Source organism: Giraffa tippelskirchi, chromosome 10 (assembly GCF_054371585.1).
Source record: "Giraffa tippelskirchi isolate mGirTip1 chromosome 10, T2T-mGirTip1v1.2.pri, whole genome shotgun sequence".
In the NCBI taxonomy this organism is placed as follows: Eukaryota; Metazoa; Chordata; class Mammalia; order Artiodactyla; family Giraffidae; genus Giraffa; species Giraffa tippelskirchi.
This window is the reverse complement of record NC_137284.1, coordinates 124,872,295-124,896,562: the sequence shown is the minus strand read 5'-3', so window position 1 is coordinate 124,896,562 and position 24,268 is coordinate 124,872,295. Positions and strand designations below refer to the sequence as shown.

General features: G+C 38.2%; 1 protein-coding gene across 5 annotated transcripts in view; it reads left to right on the top strand.

Annotated features, from left to right (window-relative positions):
- Positions 1–24,268, top strand: part of SUGCT (succinyl-CoA:glutarate-CoA transferase) — a 714,763-nt gene that overhangs the window by 635,581 nt on the left and 54,914 nt on the right. For 2 of the 5 annotated variants that reach the window (XR_014067751.1, XR_014067749.1), the window contains one exon: positions 4,401–4,426. The exons of 2 other annotated variants lie outside the window; for them this stretch is intronic. Coding sequence is in view for 1 of the 3 variants with exons in the window: in XM_081537406.1 (XP_081393532.1) it covers positions 4,401–4,472 (72 nt within the window). In the remaining 2 variants the exon portion in view is untranslated. Of the gene's footprint in view, positions 1–4,400; positions 4,473–24,268 lie in introns of those variants that run through there. One more of the 5 variants, XM_081537406.1, reaches the window with a different exon arrangement.

Genomic DNA, 24,268 nt, shown 5'->3' with positions numbered 1-24,268 from the left:
CACTAGCTTTGTTCGTAGTGATGCTTCCTAAGGCCCACATTCCAGGATGTCTGGCTCTAGGTGAGTGATCACACCATCATGATTGTCTGGGTCATGAAGAACTTTTTTGTACAATTCTTCTGTGTATTCTTGTCACCTCTTCTTAATATCTTCTGCTTCTGTTAGATCCCTACCATTTCTGTCCTTTATTGAGCCCATGTTTGCATGAAATATTCCATTGATATCTCTAATTTTCTTGAAAAGATCTCTAGTCTTTTCCATTCTATTGTTTTCCTCTATTTCTCTGCATTGATCGCTAAGGAAGGCTTTCTTAACTCTCCTTGCTATTCTTTGGAACTCTGCATTCAGATGGGTATATCTTTCCTTTTCTCCTTTGCTTTTCGCTTCCTGTCTTTTCACAGCTATTTGTAAGGCTTCCTCAGACAGCCATTTTGCCTTTTTGCATTTCTTTTTCTTGGGGATGGTCTTGCTTCCTGTCGCTGGTACAATGCCACGAACCTCCATCCATACTTCATCAGGTATTCTGTCTATCAGATCTAGTCCTTTAAATCTATTTCTCACTTCTACTGTATAGTCATAAGGGATTTGATTTAGGTCATACCTGAATGGTCTAGTGGTTTTCCCTATTTTCTTCACTTTCAGTCTGAATTTGGCAATAAGGAGTTCATGATCTGATCCACAGTCAGCTCCCGGTCTTGTTTTTGCTGACTGTATAGAGTTTCTCCATCTTTGGCTGGAAAGAATATAATCAGTCTGATTTCGATGTTGACCATAAATAAATCAGTATAGGTACAGCCTTCCCAATTCCTTTGAAGAAGCAGCAACATAGAATGAAATTATCATATGATGTCGGAGAGGGGTACAGTATACGTATTTTTAAAAATGTTGTATATTTATTAATTCTTTGGCCATGTAAGATGTGGGATTTTAGCTCCCTGGCCAGGGATAGAAACTGCGCCTCCTGCATTGGAAGCACGGAGTCTTAACCACTGGACCACCAGGGAAGTCCCTGATACACGCTTTGAACACAGATGAGGCTTTCAGAAATGGTTCAGGTTTTGAAACTGTTTGTAAAGTTTCTGTTTAAAACACTATTTGGTTGAGATATATTGTCCTTCAGTGTCAGTTAATCTCCTGACCTTTCACCTGTGCTCTGCCCATCGTGAACCTTTGCCAGTCTCCTGCCGAGCCACACGGTAGTTTGCAAGGAGGTGCCCAGCGGTAGCCTTCATCCTCTGCTATGAGAGTCATCCAGGTGTCTGTGAGCTAGAACAAGTCAGCTCCAAATCGAGTCTTATTCTGTGCTTAGAATTTGCTACTGATTCACAATGGGGCCTTTGAATCGGTTTTTTTTTTCACTATGCCTCAGTTTCTCAATTATCAAAATAAGGAAAAAAGATGAGGGCAGCACATATATTTTGAAGGGAGAGCTTCACCTTAGTATGAAAAAATTTTTGTGTTTTTTTAGGACTTAAGCCCAAGTTTATTACATCATTACTTTTTATTTTTTTCATTTTTATGATTATTTCTCTTTAACTGGCATATGGACCTTCCAAATCATGAGAAAAACCTTACTACCCTGGGTTTAAGCAGAGACATTACTTTGCCAACAAAGGTGCATCTAGTCAAGGCTATGGTTTTTCCAGTGGTCATGTATGGATGTGAGAGTTGGACGGTGAAGAAAGCTGAGCACCGAAGAATTGATGCTTTTGAACTGTGGTGCTGGAGAAGACTCTTGAGAGTCCCTTGGACTGCAAGAAGATCCAACCAGTCCATCCTAAAGGAGATCAGTCCTGGGTGTTCACTGGAAGGACTGATGTTGAAGCTGAAACTCTCATACTTTGGCCACCTCATGCAAAGAGTTGACTCATTGGAAAAGACCCTAATGCTGGGAAGGATTGAGGGCAGGAGGAGAAGGGGACGACAGAGGATGAGATGGTCGGATGGCATCACCGACTCGATGGACGTGGGTTTGAGTAAACTCCGGGAGTTGGTGATAGACAGGGAGGCCTGGTGTGCTGCAATTCATGGGGTCGCAAAGAGTCGGACACGAATGAGCGACTGAACTGAACCCTGGGTTTGAGTTTCAATATTCTTCTGGAAGTTTCAGTTGTTAACTAGTTACTGTTACTTTTTTAGAATTTAGAGGCAACATTTTATATCTGTTGTTTTCTGTGTATTATTTTAATTTTGAATGTCAGCACTTCTCTCTGGAAGGGATATTTGAAGCAGAAAAGTTTTACGCTTAACTCAAAAATGCAATGTGCTAAATCAAACACTTGCCGATACGTTAAAGATGTAAACTAAAGCTGACCAGTCCCTAGTAGGCTGGCTCGTTTTCATCCCATGCCTGTGCCAGACATTGCTGATCGACCCTGGGTTCTTTCTTACCAAGCATATGGGTCATTTGACTTTAAAGGACCCTTCTTGACACAGAGTTCAAACCATCATTTGGAATGGGCATGCAGGATAAAATCAATTTGTCATTCATGAAACAATGCCCTGTGTAATAAACACCAAAACAAACATAGATTTTTTATCCTCAGGGAGCACTCTGCAACCTTAATGAAAAGATACTTTGTAGTAGAGTGGGGACCTATAGAGAAGATCCTAAAATTCTTACAGATTCTGTAATGTGGATCTCATCTATGGAAACTACTTTGTAAAGAAATGAAGTTTTGTGTTAAAAAAAAAAAAATTTCACTAGCAGAGGCACAGATGAGAGAATTTGCTTTTCCACTGTAGGTGGCTTTTTGTAACACTTCATCTGGAGAGGTTGCCTGGATTCATGCTCACCAAACACTGGCAGAGCTCATATCCTTGTGCCTGGACCCAGATATTAGTCTCTTAGGATAGCTCCTACTTATTTTTTTCTCCTTAGCTTGAACACAAAGGCACATACGGAGGTAGCCTCGGATGGTACACTGTTATCTTTTTCCATGAACCTCAGGATTACTCCTCAGGAAGTGGTAAGGTAATATATTTTTGTTAAGGGTTAGAGTAAAAAGACATCAGATCCAAACTGAATAGCTATATCCCTACTGGTGTTCCCTGTGTTCCCTTGGTAGGGTTTCTTTTTGTATTGGTTGGCTTTGTTTTTGTCATCTTTTAATCTAAATATGGGTGACATATTTTAGTGATGTGTGCTGTGCTGTGCTTAGTTGCTCAGTTGTGTCCGACTCTGCAAACCCATGGACTGTATCCCACTAGGCTAAAATCCGTGGGGATTCTCCAGGCAAGGATACTAGAGTGGATTGCCATGTCCTCCTCCAGGGGATCTTCCCAACCCAGGTATCGAACCCAGATTTTCCACACTGCGGGCAGATTCTTTACCAGCTGACCTAACAGGGAAGCCCAGTTTTAGTGATGCTTGATGTTAACTTGAGAGGAAGAATCAAGTGGCTTGCAGTTATGCTAAGTGACCAGAAGCTGCACTAGGGGGTGCCCTCCTCCAGGAGTCCTGACGTTGCCAGGGGTCTGGAGAGAGTTGTGTGTGTGCATGGTGCTGGATACACTACTTGGACTATCCCAGAAGGTCTTTAATCATTTCCTTGGGGGCCTTTGTTCTTCTCAAGGCTCTTTGGGTTACAAGAAACAGACATGCACTTAAGTTGCCTCACGGGAAGCAGGATTTATTGAAAGTTCGTGCATGGGAGAAGCTGAATGACCAGCTGCAGCAAGGACAGAAGCTCAGCGTCACTGCCCTGGCATCTCAATCTCTCTGAACTATCCTGCACTGCCTCACTCTCCTCTCCCTTTGCACCTGGCTTCCTCTGTGGATCCGTGGTCACTCCCTGCTCATAAATCCAGCAGGTGTTTGACCTACTCTGGGTACCCCAGCTCTGCCTACCACTCCTTGTTAGCTGCAAGCCCCAGATAACTAGCTCAGTGGCTTTACTCCCCACTTCTTGAGTCCACTGAGAGGATTTGGGCGCTGTTTATCTTTCCAAGCGGACCCATTAATCATAATGTCACACGGACTGAGACCCAGGGGTTAGGTGCCCTTGAGTCGGGGCTTTCTTGGTTTAATCAGCTATGGCCAGAGGTTGCAGAATCAGATTGTATACATCGTGGCTGCCTTGGCAGTCTGTTCTGCAGACCTGTTCTCTCAGTGCCCTTACAGGTATGAGAATACAATGACCAAGCCTGGAATTAGAATTGTAAGAAAAAGCTGGATTTACCTGGGGAAGAGTGTAGCAGTTCAGGATCCACTTCCAAAATTGGCTCCAGAGAGTTTCAAGTTGTGTTTAGAAATTGAGACCATGTGAAATTTGCATCCATCTTCACTATGTTTTTCCTCTGAGATAGAATCATTTCAGAAGCAGTCATTTTTCCTTTAAGTATTACCATTGGCTTATATCATAACTTAATGATCTAGGATTGTTCTCTGTCACCCAAAGGGAAGCAAAGACCACAAAGAAAGGATGCTACAGAATCAGAGTGGATCGTAGGCATGGAGGCTGTGCATGGAGGTGAGGAATATTAATTAAGATTGTACACCTGCTTGGTACCAAACTTATGCTTTTCTTACCCTGACCTTTCAAATTAATGACATATGATGTTAGTAGTAGCTAGGGATAAGACCTAAGAGCTGTGAAATAATTTTTTTTTGTAGAAATATACTTCTGTGGTAGGTAATGTGAGGCTGAGAGTCTTGGATAAGGAGGAGATTTTCCACTCCATTGTTATTTTCTGGATGGCTTTTACCAAGTACAAGTCAAGCCATGATTAGAGACCATTTATCCAGCCCCTTTGGCCTCCTTCCAGCCTCCTAAGAAATGTTAACATGTACATTGACCAACACTCCCACCCCCACCTTGAGAAGAGAAGGTAAGTATCACTGTGAACAGCACCCTTGGAGAAACAGATCAGGCAGGATGGCTCAGGGGTCTGAGATCCTGTCACATGTTCCTGCTTGTCTGTCTCTGTTTCTGTCCTTGCCTTTGAAAAAAAGTCTCCCAACCTCTTTCCACATCTCAATTTTCTCATCTGCAAAATGGGAATCGATTCCTCTCAATGACCCCTAAGGACCTTTGTGAAGTTTGCTTATTCATGATGCTAAGAATGCTTGGAACTTGTAAATACTTCCTGAGAAGAGCTGGTATCTTTCCTCTTGCTGTAAGATGGGAGGAAGCATGCAGCATCTTTTCTGTTCATCTGTAATTTAGTCAGCTTGTGTACAGACTGCATTGAATCAAACGCTGAACTCCAATCCTAGTGTTTAAACATATTAAATACAAAATATGAGTAGTATAAATTGTGTGAAACACTTTGGTCTCCTACTTGGAGGCCTAACAAGATTTTGATGCAGGGTCACCACAAACATTATACAGATGCTGCTGAGAATAAGTGGAAGTCTTTTAGTTGGTGGCTGGAAAATAGTCTAATAGCAAAAGTACTGGAAGCCCATCACTGGGGGATTTATAAGTGGGCCAGGGAAAATTGAGGGGAACCAGTCTGCACTGCTCATGGGTGGGCAAGGCCTGGAGGTATTTGTTTATTTTATTTGCACATTAACTTTTATAATGCTATTTCTCTAAAGAGCATACAAAAGCTTTACAGATAACAGACTCCAAACTTTAAACTCTTCATCTCCCAGCAGCTTTGTAGGGGTTTGCTGCCACAATTAATCAAAAGGAACAACCACCTATTTCTCCGTTTAGAAAAATAAAACTTTAAGACAAAGGGGTTTTCCATCAGTGTTTAGGGATAGAGGAAACCACTGCATGTCTCTTTTTCCTGAGCTCTCAGTTCAGGATTTTCATTAATAAAAATACAATGGGTTTCACATGATGGAGGAGTAAAGAGAAGCAGACATCTGTGGGGGAATTATGGACAAAGCCATGAGGATGAGTGTCATCTTCCATGTGGAATTGTAACCCTCGTGGTTCTTGTTATCCACAGGTTCTTTAAATTATGCATTTTCCTTTCTTCCAGAAGTGGTCCTTTTTGGTCCTTCTTGGCTCTGATGTTTGAGTAGTGACTTGTAATCTGTACATCACCACAATTGTATTTCTCCAAAGTTACATGGGATATGAACAGGGCATCTAGTGAACGTTTATGGCCTAAAAGAAATTTGGGGGCAGAGTGAGTACATGTACATGTATGGCTAAGTCCGTCTGCTGTCTACCTGAAACTATCACAATATTGTTGATTGACTGTACTCCAATGTAAAATAAAATGTTAAAAATAAGGAAATGTGAACCTCTTTGACCTTTTCCTTTTTACATCATGCTGTTTTCTGTTTCATCCTGTCCTGTATTTTTAATTTTACTGTAAAAACCTAAAGTCTTTCATATTTTTCTCTGGGGCAAAGCTCAAGAAGAAAAGAAACTCTAAAGTGTGGTAGAAACTGTTGACCAGGAAAGTTTGAAAATGATCATGTTTTGTTTCAGTTTTCAGAAACCGTAAGCTGACACAGAGAAACCTTAGCAATTACACATATCAGCAAACTCCTCTATCTGAGAAGAAGGGAGAGATTTATGGAATCCACAGGGGCTGGGGCCACATAACCCAGTTTGAGCTTAGAAGGCTCTAGCTCCTTAATGCCAAGTCAATTTTGGAAATGATTCTCTTTTGCTGACAGTACCCTCATTACTGATTGTGTAGAGTAATTTATCAGGCATTTCTTAAAATAAACCCTTCATTTATACTAATAGGACTTGGCAGGAAGGAAAAATTGGCAGGACTTGGAGTTCCTAGGGTGGGTTTTTTCTTTTCTTTTTTAAATTTTTTCTGTCTTTAAAAAATTTAAAAACACCAACGTGGAAGAGTTTTAAACATTTTGAGGAAACAGTTTTAGGGGCCAGCTTGAAGTTCATTAAAGCATAAAGAATTACATTATAAATCTTCAAAATGGAAGAAGAGACATATTTCCAAGGATGAAGTTCACCAAAAGAAGAAAATAAGTACAATGTCACTGATTTTATCTTTCTGCATTCTTGGGGCATTGGATTCCTCATGTTGAAGACTTTGTTACTTATTTTTGGTGTCACATGGGGTTTTGAAGGAGCTCATGTCAGTTTTTCTTCTCTGTGTACAGTTATAGTCTCCTTCTCCTTGAAGTTGGTATCAGCTAGCTGTTTCTCTTTAGTTATGCACATAATGTAGCGGTGTTGTTTATATATACCAAGATAGTTATTCTCAAGGCTTTCTGATTATCTGCATATACTTAGCCTTGGGCTTCCAACAATACATTTCCATTTTACATTCCCTTGGAATTAAATGGACGTCACCAAAATTGATAACCTTGCCTCCAGAATAATATGATAGCCATGTTATCATAATAATACTTATGTAACAACTGAATTTTCAGGCTAAGAAAAAATGCTTCTGCCCCTCTTCAGCACTAGGGATGATTAAGGACTAAGAAACAAACTCGGGCAAATGTTCTAGTACAAGGGATACACACACACCCCCCTATACCTAGACATGTATACCTACTACATGTACATAGATGTATTACATGTACATATAACATATATATTTATACTCACATTGGTACACACATATTTGTGTGTGGATATATACAGATATATATTATAATGGAATGTAAAGTTACAGCATGGGTTGAGGCTTTGGCATACCAGTAGTTACTTAAGTTCAGACCAAAACAAAAAAATGAATGTTTTCTGAGAATGAATGGAATTCTTTAAAATTTCAGGGGTAATGTGGGTCACGTGGAACTTACAATAATAGGTTAACAATTGTTTTACTACAATTGAATTAGAACTCTACCAGTTTCTCAGGCAAGACAACTTCCTTAGCTGACTTTTCAACATTGGATGGGAGTTAATCACTTTATTTTTATCTTCTTTCCTATGAAGATGTTAGAGCTTATTTGTCGAAAACTCAATTTTTAGATTGTTATGTCATGTTCAAGCTTTTACATAATTGGTGTAATGAGGTTTATGCACACCTCCTCCCCAAAAATATCTAGAAGAAAATGCATCAGAATATTAATAATAATAATGTTATGATGTTAAGGATAACAATTCTTTATGGGTAGCAAGATTATGGATAATTTTTAACTTCTCAATTTTATTTAGTATTTTTTCTAAATATTATCAATATTGTAATATTTTTCATATTTATAAAAAATGTTTCCATGAGAACAAGGTAAAAAGGCATATACCTTATATTTTGGTAGTATAGATAAATAGAACATTGTTTTTCCTAACAAGTTTAAAGTATTATTTTTTCTCAATAAACATCACAAGGGTTTTACATAGTTCTAGTGTATCCTTGATATCCTTATTTTAATTTTTTTATATCCATGTTTTTTAAATGTGCTTCACTGATTCATCGATAACTTCTACTTCTTCACTTTTCTCATACTTTTATTGCCAAGTAAATATTTTTATTTTGTTTCCTTTCTTTTCACTTTCAGACTGTCCAGTATGATAAGAATATGCAAAATTTTCAGGTATCATCACCAGTTTATTTGGTAGTAAATACATGAGACAGATAGTAAATACATAAGATTTGTAGGCTTCCTTCTTTTCCTAACCAAAGGTTTCAAACAAAATCTTTATCAGAACTGCTTCTAGAGCCTCCAAATTTTGATCATTGCCTTTAATTTCAAGCTAAGGGACTAGAAAAGGTCTAGAAAAGTTTGAGGGAAGCATGTATGTGGATTGGCACACAAATTCATTGTGCCTGAAAATAAGGAGAATCCAGAAAGAAATTTCATTATTGTTAAGGTTTAAAGCAGTACTGTGGGCCTCATGCTTTGCCCCTTTCCTGATTAAATCCATCTCATGAAATTGCCGTGTTCTTGTTGAGCAAAAGCAACAGGAGACTAGAAGAATACAATTATTTCATGATGAAGATTCTTTTTATCCGAGTAGCCTAGGATACCCAAAAGCTCAGGAACATTCACTACACTCCTTTAATTAATCTTTCTGACACCCAATTGCCTTTTCCTTCCCTACCATGCCTTTGTGGAAAAGGGAAACAGTGAATAGGAATGCATGAGGGGACAACTTCCCATGTGTAGTTCTTCCTGTGTGAGTGCTATGTGGTTACAGGGTTGTGGTCGGATATTGGGGTTTGGTTGATTCTGCCCTGAGGAAATTTCATCTTGAGCATAGTATCACTGATTAGTTAGACTTCCAGTCAGAAACTGGAATGGAAATTGGGACTTTTATTAAAACTCTGCATAGTGACAACATTCTGAAGCTTGTCTTTTGGAGGCCAGCTGGTGCTAGGAAGGGGACATATTTTACTCCTTGTGGTCTCACAGGCACTGCTTTTTGGGAAATCCCACATAGGAGACAGAACTTTCAGGCCCTGTAGGCCAGCTGGATTTAACAGGGTCAGAAAGCTTTTCCTAATTAGTTTGCCTGCGTGTATCAACTGTACTTCAGTTTTAAAAAAGAAAAGGAGAAAGCTGAAAATAAATAAAAACAAAAAAATGAAAAATAAAATATTTTCCAAGGAACTTGGTAAGAACAAAAGTTTTGGATGTTTAATATTCTTATCTCTCCTTTGTTTTTCTTTAATATTGAGGAAGGAAACTTTTCAAACAGGTTCAGTCAATTTCGTCTGAAACTAATGAGCAAAACTAATTGGTTCATGTCAACTTTAAGGCAGGAAAGAGGCAGTAGGGGTTGCCCAGGAGGGGGAGTAAGACTCCACCTCTGTGTAGTAAAGTCTCAGCCCAGTGCTAATCTCTGAAGGCCTCTAGCGGAAATGGCCCTCGCTCGATAGTCGAACACGACTGAAGCGACTTAGCAGCAGCAGCAGCAATTATTGAGAAAACGTACTGATGTTGAGGTAGATATGACTGAATGTTGGTATATTTAGACTGGGATGCTAGATTTGCTTTTACCTCTGAACTTTTCAGTTTTCTCAATTATCTTACCTGGATCACTATGATTTACTCACCCAGGAGGTTTTGGGTCCTAAGAAAATTAAGTCATGCCTTTTAAAATCATATACAACTAATTTACAGCAAAAAGCCAGTTAGAGTCTAAGCTTGTAAAGGGCAGTGTTATCTGAATTATTTTTGATGTCTCAGTGCTGAGCATGGGAGCGTGATTCAATCTGTGCTCGCTAAATGAATAGGTATTAAATTGTTGAGCGGGAAAGGCCTTTGACAATACCTAGATATATCTATCTTCTTCTTAGTCTAAAAACCTAGTATGACACGGGACTTCCCTGGTGGTCCTCTGGTTACAGTTCTGCACTTCCATTGGAGGGAGGGCAAGTTCAGTCCCTGGTTGGGGAACTAAGATCCCTCAATGCCACTGTGGCCCCAAACTATTAAATAAATAAATAAAGCCTAGTATGCAAGTTGATATTGGCAGGCTGGTTTGAGCCTGATTTTCAAACAAATAGAACCAGGTAGTTTAGAGCAGTCATGGGAGATGAGTGATCTCAGAAGCTTGTGAAAGATTATTTCTGTTCCACTCATCGGCATATCTTTGTAGTTATCTGAGACTTAAGCTCCTCTGCTGATGTCCCCCTGAGACAGAGCTAAGAGCATTCTTGTCATTCTCATTTTCAGTGTTTCAAGTGGACCATTCAGAGCTGCTTAGGTCATCCTCTTGTCACAGCTATTTTCTAACACTTTTATATCATTAAAATCCTACAATACTGAAGGTTAAATTCAGAGGACCAGATTCACTTGCTTTGGGGAGGAACTCTCATAGACTAATCCTTTATTAATACCCTGGGAATTCCTGATTACTTGGGCCAGAGGGTGCCCCTTCTTTGACCTCTGTCTAGTTCACCTTTTCTGTAAAAAGGACTGAGGAAAAAAAAAATTTAAACTATTATGAATATAATGCTAACATGACTTAAAATTTCCTTGTTAATTATCGGCATGGCATTATTAGACTTGATTAGAATATATTCAGGTATTACTCAGACTATGGTCAGATAGAAACGGCACTGAACTAGGAGTTAGAATCTGGCTTTCCTACTTATGTGTTTGATTCCCTTGAGCCAGTCACTAATTATGCTGAGCCTCCATTTCCTCAGATAAACTTCCAGTTCATCCCACCCACCCTTTCCCCTGTGGTGTCCATACATTTGTTCTCTACATCTGTGTCTCTATTTCTGTTTTGCAAATAAGATCATTTATACCATTTTTCCAGATTCCATATATATGAGTTAATAAACGATGTTTGTTTTTCTCTTTCTGTCTTACTTCACTCTATATGTCTCTACTGAAAAGCAAAAGCAAAAAATTAGTTAAAAAATAAAAATAAAATGAGACTTTACTTACTATCAAAATCGATAATAGTAATATATGTCTATCTATAGGACCTATAAAGGCAAGGTAATATTGCATATTACATCTTGGTAGCAAAGTATTCTTGCAGAGACCAATTAGAAGAGAATATTCACATTCTAATCAAGGTCAACAGCTAGATGGTTTTAGTCTGGTGACCTTGCCATCACCATGCTGATAACTGATAAATTTTTCATTTTCTACATACATTTTATCAACTGGAAACTGCCTCTCAAAGTGAACCAGAATGCATACAGAATTGATATGAACTGTTTTGTCTATGAGGAAATGTAAACTGCTGCTTTGTCCATGGACAAGAGGGCTGTCCTCAGATTAACTTGGTCTGACTACCTATTTTTCACTAATTCTTTAAAGATAGGAAGCATGACTAAGTTAGCTCAATGATATGAATTCTGACCAGATTCTATTCTGATTCAGATAGCTATTTGCTATAGCTAGTAACCCAATCCTTACAGTAGCTTCAGATTTGTCAGTCACAAAGAAGTTTAGTTCTAGTTAGACAGGATAAATTTGATATTGAGATTTCTTTGCACCCAATTAGTAACCAGGAACTTGAGGCAGATACAAGAAAAGCCTCCAAGGCTTTTTACACAATAGCTGGGCACTAGTAGTACACATATAAGCACTTTGCGTCTTACTTGAAGTGCATGGCACCATTTCCAAAGTCACATATGAAGAAAACTAAAAAGTTGCACTAGATTCTACTGTACAACAAAGCAAATCAGCTATATGTTTACATATATCCCCTCTTTTTAGGATTCCCTTTCCATTTAGGTCACCACAGAACACTGAGTAGAGTTCCCCAGTGCTATACAGTTGGTTCTCATTAGTTATCTGTTTTATGTATAGTATCAATAGTGTGATATGTCAATCCCAGTCTCCCAACTCATCCCACACCCTCCTTTTTTCCTTGGTATCCATAAGTTTGTTCTCCACATCTGTGTCTCTATTTCTGCTTTGCAAATAAGACCATCATCATTGTAAAGGAAGTATACTCCAATAAAAATCAATTTAAAAAATGTTAAGGCATTAAAAAATTGCATGTGATAGCCTCTAAATTGATCAGTTTAGAGGAATGTATGAGGGAGCAGAGATTTTGCCACTGCATTGCAATACAGCAAAATCATTACTTAGGCTTCTGCTTGCATTTTAGTTAAAAGAAAAACAATTTAGCATAATGAATGGCTTGATTTGCCCTATAGAAAGTTAATAAGTGGAATATTGATTAAGGCTGGTAGGAAACACAATACAAAATTCTCATACGTTCTTGTGAAACTTGAGCACATTATCTCAAAAGCATAGTGACAATAATGCACCAAGAGCACAGTTCGAGAAGTAAGTAATTACAGTGAATTATAGCAAAATAAAGATGGCAGCTATTCATGAATTTGCAATGATTATTGTCTGAAAGACATGTTAAAGAGTATTCTTATTTTCATGTGTTCAGCATAACATTTTTGATTAACAAGAAAAAAAATATTGTCTCAGCTGTGAGGTTGGCCTTATCAGAAGTTATTTGGCTTAACCTGGCAATTATGTTAGTTATTAAAATATATTCATAGACCAGAAATAAAAACAGTTCATTTTCAGAAACAATTCTGAATATTTTGGCAACTATATTGTTGCATATTATTCAAATAAATGAAAAAGCCATGCCAAACAATTCTGTGTGGAAATAACCAAGAGGAAAATAGAATTAATCCCTATAATAAAAGAAAAAAACAATCTGAGATATACATGGCTCATGTGGACACAGGAATGGTATTTAAGATACTTAACAACAGCTAAGCCTGGGCCCTCACCAAAAATGGTAGAATGCTGGTCCTTGACATTGGAGCAGTACTGTTGAAGGTACATCCTGACCCTGGTGTTAGATCTTTATATTTTGGATCATTAGAAATTTCAATGGATCCCAAGGATGGCATGGAGTATAGAGAGTGGCAATTATTAAGTAATTAATATATTGAGATTTTAGTAACCAGTGTGGATGTACCAGTGCACACAAGCTGAATGTTTGCTATAGGAAATACCTACTAACCCAATAGTAAAAATCTTATTAATTTCCCAGTAAACTTTCCAAATAGAATCTGTCCTTATCATGGCCTTCACCATCAGTAATAATCTATAAGCCCAGGACAGGTGTGAACAAAGAAAGAAAATACCAGGTACATTGCTATATATACCCTTTACAGATACCTGAGTTCCATTTCTGGTAGTGAGAAGACTAGCTTGTAGCTTCCCAACCCTCCATTGAATAATAAAAACAATGAAAAATCTTTTGTTAATTAAAAAAAAAAAAATCTATCTGAAGTACCAAGGAACTACCAAGAAAACTAGGACTTCAAGGGTCATCATCCCCAAGGGAAGGAGAACGTATTAAACTGAGAGCTATATGTACTCCTTTACTTTCCCCACCTAAGAACAATAGTATTTTTAATGCATAGCATAGGGTATTGATGCTTTTGAACTGGGGTGTTGGAGAAGACTTTTGAGAGTCCCTTGGACTGCAAGGAGATCCAACCAGTCAATCCTAAAGGAAATCAACCCTGAATATTCATTTGAAGGACTGATGCTGAAGCTGACACTCCAATACTTTGGCCATGTGATTCAAAGAGCCAACTTACTGGAAAAGACCCTGATGCTGGGAAGGAGTGAAGGTGAAAGGAGAAGGGAGCAACAGAGGATAAGATTATTGGATGACATCACTGACTCAATGGACATGAGTTTGAGCAAACTCTGGGACATAGTGAAGGAAAGGGAAGCCTGGCTTGTTGTAATCCATGGGGTCATGAAGAGTAAAACAGTTTAACAACTGAACAACATAGAGGTCCACCAGCAAGTGATGACTTAGCGCTTTCACCAGTTTTACTGGGTTTGAGTTTAGAGATACTTAAGGTGATCTGGATTAAGGGTGATCTCCAAAATCTCAGAGAAAAGTGAGTATTAGAGATAACATAAGAAGACTCAGGGTGGAAAGTAGCTAGGGATCTAGGGACCCAAGGATGGACACAGCAGTGAATTCCTGGGATTTCATTTTGCCTCATATATCCCCAAGATATATGAGACTAAAAAAAAATCCCCAAGAAATACCTATTTTCTCGTACTGAAGAACTGAAAAGTTGCCAATTAGAATGACAGAAGATATTTTAGACTTTTCAATAATAATCTCCCTACTTCGCTCAAACACTGCACACGCTCGCGTGCGCGCGCGCACACACACACACACACACACACACACACACACACACACACACACCTTGTAGTCCCACCCTCACCTGTCAGCAAAGACAGAGTGGGGGCTCTAGAGTTCTGCCTTACCCAATTGAATTGAGGCCCTTTCCAAAACACACACCCATAATAGGGTGGTGTCAAAAAAGCCCAGGTTGGTAGTTGAGTTAGGTTTTGTGTTTAGTCATTGTGTCTTAAAGTGAGTGAAGTGAAAGTCACTTAGTCATGTCCGACTCTTTGCGACCCCATGGAGTTCTCCAGGCCAAAATACTGGAGTGGGTAGCCTTTCCCTTTTCCAGGGGATCTTCCCAACCCAGGGATCGAACCCAGGTCTCCCGCATTGCAGACGGATTCTTTACCAGTTGAGCCACCAGGGAAGCCCAGTGTCTTAAAAAGCCCCCCAAAATAGAGAAAAAAGTCTATTTTATATTATAATTCTATTGATTAAAATATATTAATAGGAACAGATTTTTATCATGTACCTTTTGTTTCAAAGCACTGCACTAGGTTTTATACTGATCAGCTCATCTAATCACCATAAAACTCAATGTGGTAAATGTGGTTTCCAAATTTAACGACTGAGTAAAGAACAAGGCAGGGCTTCCCTGGTGGCTCAGTGGTAAAGAATCTGCCTGCTAATACAGGAGATGCAGGTTCAATCCCTGGGTCAAGAAGATCCTCTGAAGAAGGAAATGGCAACCCTCCCAGTATTCTTGCCTGGGAATTCGCATGGAGAGAGGATCCTGGCAGGCTACAGTCCATGGGGTCACAAAAGAGTTGGACGTGACTTGGTGACGAAACAGAAATGATTGATCCCACAGACTGCCTTCAAATAAGATTTATCTGTATGTATATATGTGTTAATGTACTACAAATGGTTTCTTCATCACTGAATTTTCATTATTGTTGGGTGATTTTTAGGTATATACTAGTATAAAAAACTAAATGCTTAATAGAAAGCCAACATATAAAGAGGAGAGTTTTATTAAAATATCTTTTCTCTGAAGTTCTGATGTAGATTTAAAGAACAATTCCAGTGGATAATAAAATAAAAGGACAGACAGTCGAAATTATTTTCAGACAAAGAAAACTATTAATAAATTCAATGCAATAATGAAAGAATTGAAGAATATTATGTCATTGCATCTTCACTTATGTGCACAACTCTGATCACTTTACCTTGGAAAAATATAAATTTGAGATGTTATTGTGCTTTTTTTAGGAACACTCTTTAACTTATAGGATGCTGAATAAGTATTTGAGTGTGATCTATTTTAGAAAGAGTATTCTATTCTGTCCTTAGACAATGACTGATGGTCATTAAGTCCATCCGTAAGCAATGAGTTAGACTGCTTATTTGATGCTGTCCTTTTATTTGCTAGTCAAAGGAGATTACGAATGATTGAAAGGATTTATAAAATGAGGTGGCTAAGATTTGTTCTTATTTGTTTACAGCTGAAAGCCTAATATACTTAATGTTTCCAGGATATGGAGGAGCTAACAGATGTCAAAAGAGCAGAGAAAGCTATTTTGCAAAGATCATTCAAAAGCCAAACAAAAATCTTTTCTCTTACAAAATTCATAAACTTTATTTATAAGACATTAATTATATTTGACAGAAAATGCATTTGCTGTTTACATAAAATGTATCCTTTTCCTTTTCAATTAAGAAAATAAAAGTTGTTATGATAAAGGTAAGACCACTGGATTAAAATCAGTGTAACATAAGTTTGTCTTCATCAAATAACCATTACTGTAAACTATTTGTGTAACTCTTTACTGTCTATAAGTAAAGTATTTTGCTTAAAGATGGAAACAAAATAATTAAAAATCAAAGAATGTTTTTACTCGCTAGTTTGCTTAACCATATTCTAACTGATCTGAGCTTCTAAGAACTAACATTTCATGCTAGTTGTTTTATGCCATAAATATAGAGACTGTAGATTTACTTTAGTGATCAGCAGTCTGTAAGGCTTGCTAACTGGGTCAGCTTGGTATGCTTGAAAGAATAACCATAATGTTGTACATTAGAATTTTAAGGACAAGATGGTAGTTTGAAGGAATAAATTTCTTAATACTGTTTCCATAGGTCCCATATAAACAAACAGTAGAATGTTGGCAATTTTTTGCAGTCAAGGCCAATGTTTAATAAAGTCAGGAAAGCATTAAAAATGGAAATATTATTCCTGGATTTACATTTTATCTTACCTCTATCCAAATTCTTACTGTTAAAACAATCTAAAAATACATTTAAGATCTCACCTAGCTGCCACCCTGCTCTTGTAAACATGCTACTTTAAGGAATTGGTTTGGTTCTGACAGCTACTCCCTTTGGAATTAATAAAAAATACTATGAATACAGCACCTAATTGGCCTTACATGCTTCTATATTACTTACATCTTTTGTTGCTCTAATCTCTCATTTTTCTGGGAAAATTTCTCCCACACACTTGAAGATTGAAAAAAACCAATTTAATCCTGCCCCTTTGGCCACACTTGATTGGCTAAGGGTTGACCTAAGATGGGTAAATATGAGGTATTACCACAGAAATTTTGCAAATATAATGGAAGAAAGAGTTCCTATCAGGTGGCCAAAATGTCATTGATTTAATTTTTAAGTCATATTAAATCTATATATCTGTCTTAAGACACATCACGACTGGAAATATGAACATGTGCTCTTGCCTTAGAATAGAAAGCAGTAATGGACTTCCCTGGTGGCTCAGACAGTAAAGCGTCTGTCTACAATGCGGGAGACCTGAGTTCGATCCCTGGGTCGGGAAGATCCCCTGGAAAAGGAAGTGGCAACCCACTCCAGTACTATTGCCTGGAAAATCCCATGGATGGAGGTGCCTGGTAGGCTGCAGTCCATGGGATTGCAAAGAGTCGGACATGACTGAGCAGCTTCACTTCACTTCACTTCAATGTATATTAAAGAAGTTTTAATCTGAAACAGAACAAGAGTGGATAGCTAAAGAGTTTTACAGAAGCAGTATCATCTGTGCCTGTTCCAGTCCTGTCCAGATATGTCAACCTCATTGTCAGGAGGCTCTGAGGCCAATGACCTTGTCCTCAACACTGGTCATTGTCACTAGACTTGTGTATTATGAGTTTGTATTGAAAACCATCCCTTTGGTGAGAAGAATGCTTCAAGAAAAATCTTCAACTGACCTAACTCCTCTTGTTCCAGTTCCACACTCACTGGCAACCTGTCAAGTCACCCAAAGAAAATATGCTGATAGAATGTACTGGATTTAAGGTAGCCATTTGGTCCATGTGACTGTGGTTACTGATGCAAATTGATAAATCCTCTTCTTGTAATTATGTTTCCATGTAGCTGGCTATTGGCTTCCCCACTGGCTCAGTGGTAAAGAAATCTGCTTGCAATGAGAGGAGCCTGGTAGACTACAATCCATAGGGTTGCAAAGAGTTGGACACCATGAAGCAACTAAGCATGAACACACATAGTTTTCAATTATGAAAACATGAATATCTGTGCTCCGTGTGACAGCTATATACATTAGGGAGTGGCGGCCTGGTGTCTATTTCAGCCCTATAGGCAGTTTTATTTTGAGTGTATCTGCTTTCTTGGGACAGAGAGATAAGAACTAGGTGGATGGAACCCGGGTCTTTTTCTGGGTCTTTGAAGCACAAGGCTGGGTCTAGCTGGAATTCCCTTAGACTAACGATTTTCAAACCTGTCTGTATAAAGATCACGTAGAGAGTTTGTTGAAAGTATGCTTCCTGTACTTGGGATTCTGATTCAGAAGCTCAGGTACAGTACAGCTGTTAAAAAACACTTCCTGGATGGTTCTGCTGTATAGCCATGTTTGGGAATGACCACCTTAAACTCTATCTTTGTATGATATTCAAATGTGCTTCTTTTTACTGATTTTTAAACAACAATAGTTAGATTTACTGAGTTACCATGACTGTAGGTCAGTAAGCATTGATAAATGTTCTTGGGGCAGTAGCTGGCTTCCGAATTTACTTTTTATGATTTTCCCTGTTTGTTGGGTCTTCCTCCCTCCTGCAGTCTGCGCCCCCCCCCCCCCAGCCAAAGGATTTCTTTTACTTTCTTGTAAACTCAACCATGGGCTTCCCCGGTGGCTCAGGCAGTAAAGAATCTGCCTGCAATGCAGTGAGACCCAGGTTTGATCTCTGATTCAGGAAGATACCCTGGAGAAGGGAATAGCTACCCACTCCAGTAGTCTTACCTGGGAAATCTCATGGATGGAGGAGCTTGGTGGGCTACAGCCCATGGGGTTGCAAGGAGTTGGACATGAATGAGCACACACATACAAACTCAGCCACACATGTAAACTATTTTAAAAAGACAGCCAAAAATATCTTTTATCGAGATGATTTTATATGATAGTTAATCCATCTGATTTCCATAAACAGAAGTTCCATGTTCTTCTTAAAATTTAATTAAAACCTTTTTTTCAGCCTCCAGTTTTATGTTACAGACATTCAAGAAATACAAAAGTTTACAGCAATCTTAATATATGGGCATACATTGGAGATACTGCAGGTTCAGTTCCAGACCCCTCCAATAAAGCAAATCTCACAGTAAATCAAGTCATATGGATTTTTTTTTGTTTATTAGTGCGTGTTAAAATTATGTTTACACTGTACAGTAGCCTATTAAAGGTACAATAGCATTATATCTAAAAAACAATAGTTTAATTAAAAATATTTTATAGCTAAAAATTGCTACCCATTATCCAACAATGCAGGGTTGCCATAAACTTCCATTTCTGAAAAACGCATTATCTTCAAAGTGCAGCAGAGCAGAGAGCAATAAAAGGAGGTATGCCTGTATATCTTTTCCAATACCCTTATTTTTTTTTTTTACTGGCAAGTAAATATATACCTTGTTATTTAGTCACTAAGTCGTGTCTGACTCTTGTGACTCAATGGACTGTAGCCTGCCAACCTTCTCTGTCCATGGGATTTCCCAAACGAGAATACTGAAGTGGGTTGCCATTTCCTTCTCCAGGGAATCTTCCTGACCCAGAGATTGAACCCACATCTCCTGCACTGGCAGGCAGATTCTTTACCACTGAGCCAGCAGGGAAGCCCAAATATATACCTACAATAATACTTTCCAAAGTGAGTTCTGCAGAATACTAATTTGTAGTTTTACATGGTCAAATAAGCTTGGGAAACACTGAGTTAAGCAAAATCACAGATTTCCTTGGTGAAGAAATTGTGTGGCATGTAATATGCTTGTGCATATTTGAGAATAGGGTAATTCATAGGCTGCATGTACTTCCTGAGCCACTTGAGGAAAGCTGGCCTGAAGTAAAAATGACCTCCATAGGACCCAAGAAGTAGTTGATAGCAGAATCAAGATCAGAACCCAGTTCTTCTAACTCTCCTTTCCTCTTTCTTATGACAGTGGAACATTCTATAAGTAGCTACTTGTGAAACAATTTCCAGTAGTGCCCCATCCTCAAACTGAAATGCTTTTAGAGCCTGTCTTCTTTCACTAAGTGAAAGAAACATTGGCTTGTCTCCCAAAACCAGCTAAACAGTGATGCTCCAGAAGTTCTTTAAGGAAAATAAAATCTGAAGTAGAAAAGCAGGGTTCAAGATTTTGATCTGAAGTAGAAAATCGTTACTTCCGTAGTATTTCCATTCAAATCAGTGAGGAGACATTGTCATCTTGTCTGATTTTTAAGAGAGTTTCTGCTTTCTGAAAAATCATAGTTTTTAGTTGGCAGGGGACAAACTCCCAAGAACAAGTTGTGACAGAAAACTTTTTTAAAAACTGCTTTTGGATTTCAACCAGTAGAATGTGCACAGTTTCTTTCTTGACTGTTAGTGTAGCCTTCCTTCTATTACCCAGAAAATGGACTGTGGGAACTAGGGAAGGTGAAGTGCAATATTATTTACATTTTTGTGCCAAAACATTATGAAATGAAATGGTCAAGCATTCTGAGTGAGTGCAGCCTATGAAAATTAATAGGAACACTTTGAATATCTGATCTTTTACTTGAAGCGGTAGAAATGAAAAGAATCTTGTCGAGGTAATTTTTCGTCCTCTTTTAAATGTTTCTTCTTCTTCTTCTTCTTTTGTTTTTTAACACTCTCAGTTGTTTATAATAACCCCTTTGGATCTTAGACCTCAAAGTTCTTTCCTTTCAGAATTTCCTTTTCTCTGTTTGTCTGTGTACCAAAATTACTTTTCAGGGAAAAAAGACAATGACTTGAGTCCAGTAAATACTAAATGATGTCTAATGGCATTGAAATAGGACAATATTGGGTTTGGAATCCATTGGTTGGTGTCCCAGTTAGTCATAAACCCATGAAAACAAGGGGATATATAAAAGATATTCCAATGGAATGAGAGCATTCTAGATATTTTAAGGAGAAAACTTCTAATTGAAAGGTAAGGATGCCATCAGCATTTCTGAGAAGGCATTTTGTAAGGTGGAAACTTGGTAGATTTCTGCATTAACAAGAAGCATATTCTGGAGAATTCATAATAGTGAGAAAACAGAAGAAGAAGACAAAAAGAAATGTTGAACTTTTATTCTCTGTTAGGTTCCAAGTTAAGCGCTGGGTATGTATCATTCACTGTATTATTGTATTTGTACCGCAAAAGCTGAGAGACTGCTTCTGTCCTATTTCATAAATGATTCTGAGAGAGCTAACAAGCTAGAGTAACATGTTCAAAATTTTATACCATAAATGCAGATTGAAGATTTGAATGCAATCTTTTTTCTGACACCACAGCCCTGGTCTTCATCACAAAGTTGTATTGACTCCTACATCAGATGTGACTACATGTTATATATTTTTTTTGTATCTTTGCCATCTGGGAGAAAGGGTTTGACTTTATACAGTGAAACAAAACCAGTGAACCAATGAAAGTCTGGAGCCAACTAGAAACTCTCTGGAGTTTGAGCATGAAGTAGCTACTAAGATAAAGGATGACAGCAATGGATGAGCCTGTGACCAGTCCCTGGGGATAAGCTCAGGCCTTCCTGGAAGCTGAACCTCCAAAGAGCAAGTCAGGGTAGATCCAGGGTGGACTGGGATAGGAGCAAAATCATAAGTGGATCAGGACGTTTCTGAAAAAGCATTTTCTACTGGCCATAACTAAGTTTCCTCAATTTGTAGGGTAAACTGAGGGGCTCTCCCTTAAGTCCTGTGATAACTTTTCTATGTTTGATAGGATACCGAACAGAGTAGGTGATACACAATTTAATTCTGTGTATTTTAGGTTCGTTTTATGAAATAACACAACATGAACTGATTTTGTAAACTATAAAACCGACCTTTGCTTATCAGTATTTAAAGTACACAGCAGTAGGTTATCATAACAGCTCAAGTTGAAATGTATACCTGTCTTATTTTCTCACACAAAAAAGCCCTGCATCTTGGGCAAGTTCTAATAAACCAATTTTTCATTTGGAAAACATGACCACTCTCTTCATAATACACAATTCAGTTATTTCAGTTTCCTATCTCAGGATCTCTCAGATTACACTGGTTATCTATCCTCTGAAGTCTTTTCCTCTTTTTATATTTATTCTCTGAATTACTGGCTGCATCAGTCACTAAGCTGCTTCTTCACCCTCACGCCCTACATCCATCTGGTCAACAGGATCCTCAGTTCCAAGTCCTATACACCTCTCAAATTTATCCCTTCAACTGTATCCCTAAATTTCCCATCCTATCTACCCGGTAGGCTAATAGACTTTCTCATGTCCACTGTTTGGGTTAGGTGCTGATTCCCAGCCCAGTTTATTGTTTTTAAGCTTCCAGCATTGCATGACAAAAAGCATGGATCCCAGAAGAAACGGCCAGGGGTTGCTTTGCTTAGAAGAGGTGATACAAGTAAATGGGAAGTACTTTTAGGATCCTCTGCCTCTCAATATTAGACTAGTCTCCTGTATACCCTTTACCTACTGATCAGAATGCAAAGATTTCATAAGCGAGACCCCACCCATCCTCCCGGCCTGTCTTGCCCCACTCTCAAACTCTTGCTGTACGCATTAGCCCATCAGACATATTTGCTATTATTGTACAGATGTCTGATTTCATGTTATTTCATCTGCTCAGAGTCCGTGCTTCAAAATTCAAGCATCAGCAACTTTGGTGGAATCCCCAGGCACACAGAGATTCTCCATGCTATCTTATACCCATTATACTTCCTTGCGCTTATCAAATTGTGTTGTAATAATAACATACTATTATGTCTTCCTCTCTATCTAGTGACTTTCTTGAGTCACTGGAAAAGAATCCCATGTTCTATTTATCATTTATCTCAAGTTCTTTGCATAAAGCTTGGATCAATAAATGCATATGTTGAATGAATGATTGTGCTAATATTAATGAATTACAATGAATGACTCTGGCCCCTTTGATAGAAATTCTGTTGTTTTTGTGTGGTGTCTTCCTTTAGTGAAATATTTTGAGATCTCTACAAATGAATAAATAAAAGAAAACAATCTATTTAGGATTGCTAAGGTGGAATATTAAGATACTGAGAAGATATAGAAAAAAAAATTAAGTTAACCATAATAAAAGGTAAAGGCAGAATTCACTGCTTGCTGACAAAGCTTTAATCAAAATAAGAAGTGAATCTTAATCCGTGTTAGCAAATATTACCTCCTAGTACTAAAGGGTAGCATTTCAAAGTGTTTTGGTGTCTTGGATTTTAGACAAAAATACATTATTTCCTCTAATGCTATAAGGTTATAATCCCATCATTTATTTTCTCTTTATCCTACATGCCTTGTGAATGCTACTTAATCTCTCTGGGCATCCTAATTCTTACCTTAAAGTGAGAGAAATGAAACCTATCTCACAGAATTGTCATAATTATCATATGTAGATCCAAGGAGGTAAAATGTCTGAGTTCCTCAAATCCTGGCTGCCATAGTTAGCACTTACTAGTAAATGATGCTACTTTTCTTTTGTTTTAAAAAAAAAATTGTTAAATGGAATCTACCCCCAGGGTATTAGGTTCATATATGGGTAATAGCTTATCATTCCTTATTACAAAGTACCTAGCAAATCTTGCAAATCTCTAGCACCCTTGTAAATCTCTGCAGATCTTTGCTGTAGGAAGATGACCGTTAACTCTGTGGATGTCAGAGTGTCCACTCTAGTGGAGTGGCTTTTCTCCACTAGAGGCCAAGACTGTGGGCTGCAGAAATCCATAGCCACCTTGGACAAAGGGATTCCTATGAGCCATAGTGGATCCTAGACCCAAACAAATCTTCAATCACATCTCCAAAATCCTAAAAGATTGCCAGAACTGCCTCTCCCATGTAGGGAGTATGGAGCCAACTCCCACTTTCTCTTTGTGCACTGTAAGGCCCCTGGATCTCCTAGAACGAGTCCTCTGACTTGCCTTCACACTCAAACCAAAATATTTGCATCCTAACCGACAATCAAGGCTATTGCCACATTTTGATAGATATGCTTAGGAATAGCACGCTACTTTTGAAAACTTCTAAAGAAAGGGTATGAAAAATATCCCGTGTGCTTTGTTTGAAATATTGACAGAAGCATGTTTTCTTAAAGAAAATTATCCAAACAACCAGAAGTAAAGATAGGGGAAAAGGATAGACGAGGGTGGGTTGGTTGATGGTTGACATGTGAAACCCTTTACCATTCATAAAATATTTAGGTTATTTGAGCTAAGGAGGAAATTGCAAAGGATTAGGTTTATAGCACTTGACCACATCTCAGAAGTGCTACTCTGTAAAACTTGTCAAAGACCAACAACAAAAAAAAAAGGAAAGCAATCCCATTAGG